The sequence below is a fragment of the Magnolia sinica genome, chromosome 9 (assembly GCF_029962835.1).
Source record: "Magnolia sinica isolate HGM2019 chromosome 9, MsV1, whole genome shotgun sequence".
Lineage (NCBI taxonomy): Eukaryota > Viridiplantae > Streptophyta > Magnoliopsida > Magnoliales > Magnoliaceae > Magnolia > Magnolia sinica.
The window spans coordinates 31789399-31793555 of record NC_080581.1 but is presented as its reverse complement, the minus strand read 5'-3'; the positions used below and the strand labels follow the sequence as shown (position 1 = coordinate 31793555).

Below are 4157 nucleotides of genomic sequence, written 5' to 3'. Positions count from 1 at the left end.
TAGGGCATACAGTAACCATATTACATAATGTGAATGCATGAATCACACTATCCAGTCATACAGCAATCATGCGCGTATCGTGCACTCATGTAGGGCAACACCCCCTGTACGGGAGCCCCTAAATAATCTGCCCAAAGGCATATGTTATGATCAGTCATTTCTCATATCAAGCATACGTATGATGCATATGATCATGAATCATGGAACTACACATGTTATATGGGATGGATGATGTTCATAACGAAGATGGGCCTAGACGGCCTACACATTACACGTATGGCCCTAGGGGAAGTCATAATGCGGACATTTAACCAACACTATACTTGCAATGGGGACGTCAAACCGCCATTGCTCCCAAGGTACAGCCTGTCATAAACGTCATTACATAAATCATGTTGGGATTACACATTGCAATGGACCTTAGGTATATCCCATTGGGCCTTCAATATATCAAATGGGCCGTATCATATGGGCCTCATATTCATCAAGTGGGCCACATCAATGGGCCACACCAATGGGCCTTATATGCATTGCAATGGGCCATGACCCGTGGGCCTTAGAACGCATCAAATGGTCTTAATCTCATGGGCCTTATGTGTATCAAATGGGCCTCGCCAATTGGGCCCCATATGTACATCAAATGGGCCTCAACCCATAGGTCCTTTAATGGGCCTTAACCCATGGGCCCTTAATGCATTAAATGGGCCTCGACCCATGGGCCTTACATATACATCAAAGTGGGCCTCAACCATCAATAAATTGTATATAATACAATATATATATATATATATAACATATAATATTATATATAATATAATATTATATATATATATATATAACATATAATATTATATATAATATAATATTATGTATATAAATATATATACACACACCAACACACACACGCGCCTACACACATGCACACGTACACAGCCGGCCCACCGTCCCTGGACGGTGGGAATAAAACACTTGCATCACTGTGGGCTCCATGTGGGGCCCACCATAATGTTTACAGTCCATCCAAACCGTTGATAAGGCCACGTGGGCCTAGATGAAGGGCGACAACAATTTTCACCCTGATCCAAAACTTCTGTGGACCCAAAAAGGGTTTCAAAGGTAAAGGCTCAATTCCACTCTTTCCTACGGTGTGGGCCGCCTGAGTCTTGGATCAGGCTGATTTTTGGGGTGGGCCCACGTCAGGGAGTGGCCCACCCTACGAATGGATTAGATGGCAGATAAACCTCAAGGTGGGCGCAGGCAGCGCCTGCTACCGTCTGACACAGCAACAGCAGCTGCTGCTGCTGGTTTTATTTTTTTTTATTTTTTTCAGAATTTTCCTGGTTTTCACAGGTGGGGTCCACATTCAGATAATCCACTCCGTCCAACGGCCCTCTATGGCTCCAGACAAGCAAAACAAGCCCAATATTGGGCATGTTTTGACGTATAAAAGGGTTAGGGAAGGTTTCAATGGTGCAAACCACCATTTGCTACGGTATGGCCCACCAGAACCTCGGGTTGACACCATATTTAGGTTCAACGCCTAACCTAAGGTTTGGAACAGAATGGACGGCGTGGATTGAAGACATACATCGAGGTGGGGCCTACATGAGTGGGCCTCCTCTATTAGCTTAGAACCAAGCTTATTTTTGTTTTCCAAAAAAAAACGTCCAACGTCCCTGGACACTGGACTATCTGCCGAGCAAGGTGGGCCTCCTCATGTGGGCCACCACGGATGGATGGTGTGGTACAATACATGCAAAGTGGGCCCCACTTGTAGGTGATTTGGATGGAATACATACCTTGTGGTGGGGTTCATTCAAGTGGGCCACACAACCTCCTTATCATCAAACATATATATATATAAAAGAAATAGAGAGGGAGAGAGAGAGGTAGAGGGTGAGATCCGCGTGATGGAGGGACCCCAGCACTATGGGCCCTCTCTTGCACTAAATCATACATCAAGTGGGTCCCATTACATGTGGGTCCATGAAATCAAAATCCAACGGTGGAGATCCCTTCTCCACTAAAATAGACGGTCTAGATGACCCTAAGCATGCAAGGAAATAAACATCATGATGGGGTCCATGGAGAATGGCCCCATCATGGAATGATCATGATGATCCAAGTGGGCCATCGGCCACATCTTAGGGTCCAAAGTGAGATCCAAACCATTGATCGGTTGGCCTCACTTAGCCCATCTTAAAAACATCACAAACTACCCTATCAAGGCACCCACCACTTGATCTTCTTGCTCCCTTGGCTTCCTTAGCTCCTTGTGCTTCTCTTTGATGGAGGAAGATGAGAAATGGATGGTTGAGATGAGAGATCTAGGGATGGAAAGGTGGGCCACACTTGCATTTTCTCACCATGGGAGGACTCATACGTATGTGATTTTTGCTTATGGGAGAGTTTGAAATTGAGAGAGACTTGTAAGGGAGCGAGAGAGAGAGAGTGATGGGTGATGGAGTGATGGATGGGAGAGAGAGGGATGGGTGTAAGAGCTCTTTTTTGACTTTTTTGGCAAAAGTTGTAAGAGAGGTATGGGTTTGTGTAAGAACTTTTAACTTTAGGGCTTGTTTGGGAATGGGTGAAAGGTGATGTGTACTTGATATGATGGGATTGATGGGATTGATTGATTGATGTGACACCTTGTAGAGATTCCCTCGGAATTCACACGCACGGTGTTTTCCTCGCTCCAAACGCTGGCCTACATCTCCCAACTAGGGTATCGCCTCGGCGAGCAAGTCGCGGCATCGGAACCGCGGCGACGACGCGATTGCTAAGGTATAAGTCCTGGGTTGAGTCAACTCGAGTTGACGGCATGAGAATCAGGGTCACGCGCAAATACCAATTAAGGGTCGAAGGTTGCCGAAATTCGACCGGGAAGACCGCGAAAGCCTAAGGAACGGTACGGTCTAGGATACGAGGCTTACACTAACACCATACATAAATCCCTTTTTTTCAGCCACAATCTCCATTCCGCTCCCTCACTCCCAACCATAAGACCCTCTCCCGTGATCTCTCCCTCTCTCCTGCTCCCCATTCCCAACCCTCCCCCTCGAGAGCAGAAGCTTCTCTCTCTCTTTCTCTCTCTCTCTCTCGCTTGCTCGCTTATAGTAGAAATTAGGGTTTAGGAAAATGGCAGTAGACAAATGCAAGAAATCCAAGGTTGCAGAAAGAGGAGATGAAGATGATTCAGATCACATCGACGGAGAGCTCATTCTCTCCATGAAGAAGCTTCAAGAAATCCAAGATGAGCTTAAAAAGATCAATGAGGAAGCAAGCGATAAAGTGCTGGAAGTGGAGCAGAAGTACAATGAGACACGCAAGCCCGTCTATACCAGACGAAATGATATCATTCATTCCATTCCTTATTTTTGGTTAACTGCATTTTTGAGCTACCCTGCACTCTGTGATCTTCTGTACGAGGATGACCAGAAGGTTTTCAAGTACTTACTTTCTCTGGATGTTGAGGATTTCAAAGACGTTAAATCGAGATATTCCATTACGCTTAACTTCTATCCTAACCCTTATTTTGAAGATATAAAGCTTACAAAGACATTTTCCTTCTCTGATGATGGAACTACAAATATAACTGGTACTGCAATCAAGTGGAAAGAGGGTATGGATATTGCTAATGGTGTTGATCATGCTAAAAAAGGGAGCAAGTGGCCCTTTCATGATGAAAGTTTCTTTAGCTAGTTTAGTGAAGTTCAATAGAAAGATCTTTCAGAAGGGTTTCAAGATGAGGTAGCTAACATAATTAAGAAAGATCTTCACTTTCCCCCCCTTTTCTGATGGAAATCTGTTGATTTTATGATTTTTTATAGTATTTTTATGGTTGCGGATTTTTTTCTTTTTTAACTCGATTTGACGTTGATTTCATCAGATTTGATGGTTTACATCCGAAATTCTCTGTTGTCGGGTTCTGTTCAAAGTCTGGTGGTGATTTGAGAGGAATAGATGACAGGATGGTCTCCTCCCTCGATAACCTACAGAATCCGGACAACATCTCTTACCTCCCACACAGAGAGGCGTCCGAGATTGACAATATACTCATGGGCCCTCTCAACTTTAGTGTTGATCAGCAGATGGTTGGTTGTCTAGTTGCTTTGTGGTCCTGCATTGTCTTTGGTATTTTTCAATGGCTCTGATTT

General features: G+C 44.5%; 1 protein-coding gene across 1 annotated transcript; it reads left to right on the top strand.

Annotated features, from left to right (window-relative positions):
* Positions 1–3133: 3133 nt before the first annotated feature.
* Positions 3134–3705, top strand: LOC131256218 (NAP1-related protein 1-like). The gene has a single exon (XM_058257231.1). The coding sequence runs from the start codon at positions 3139–3141 to the stop codon at positions 3700–3702; it is 564 nt and encodes a 187-aa protein (XP_058113214.1). The 5' UTR covers positions 3134–3138; the 3' UTR covers positions 3703–3705.
* The last annotated feature ends 452 nt before the right edge of the window (positions 3706–4157 follow it).

Excerpts from the sequence above, each read along its gene's own strand:
- LOC131256218 (XM_058257231.1), top strand. The coding sequence starts at position 3,139 with ATGGCAGTAGACAAATGCAAGAAATCCAAGGTTGCAGAAAGAGGAGAT.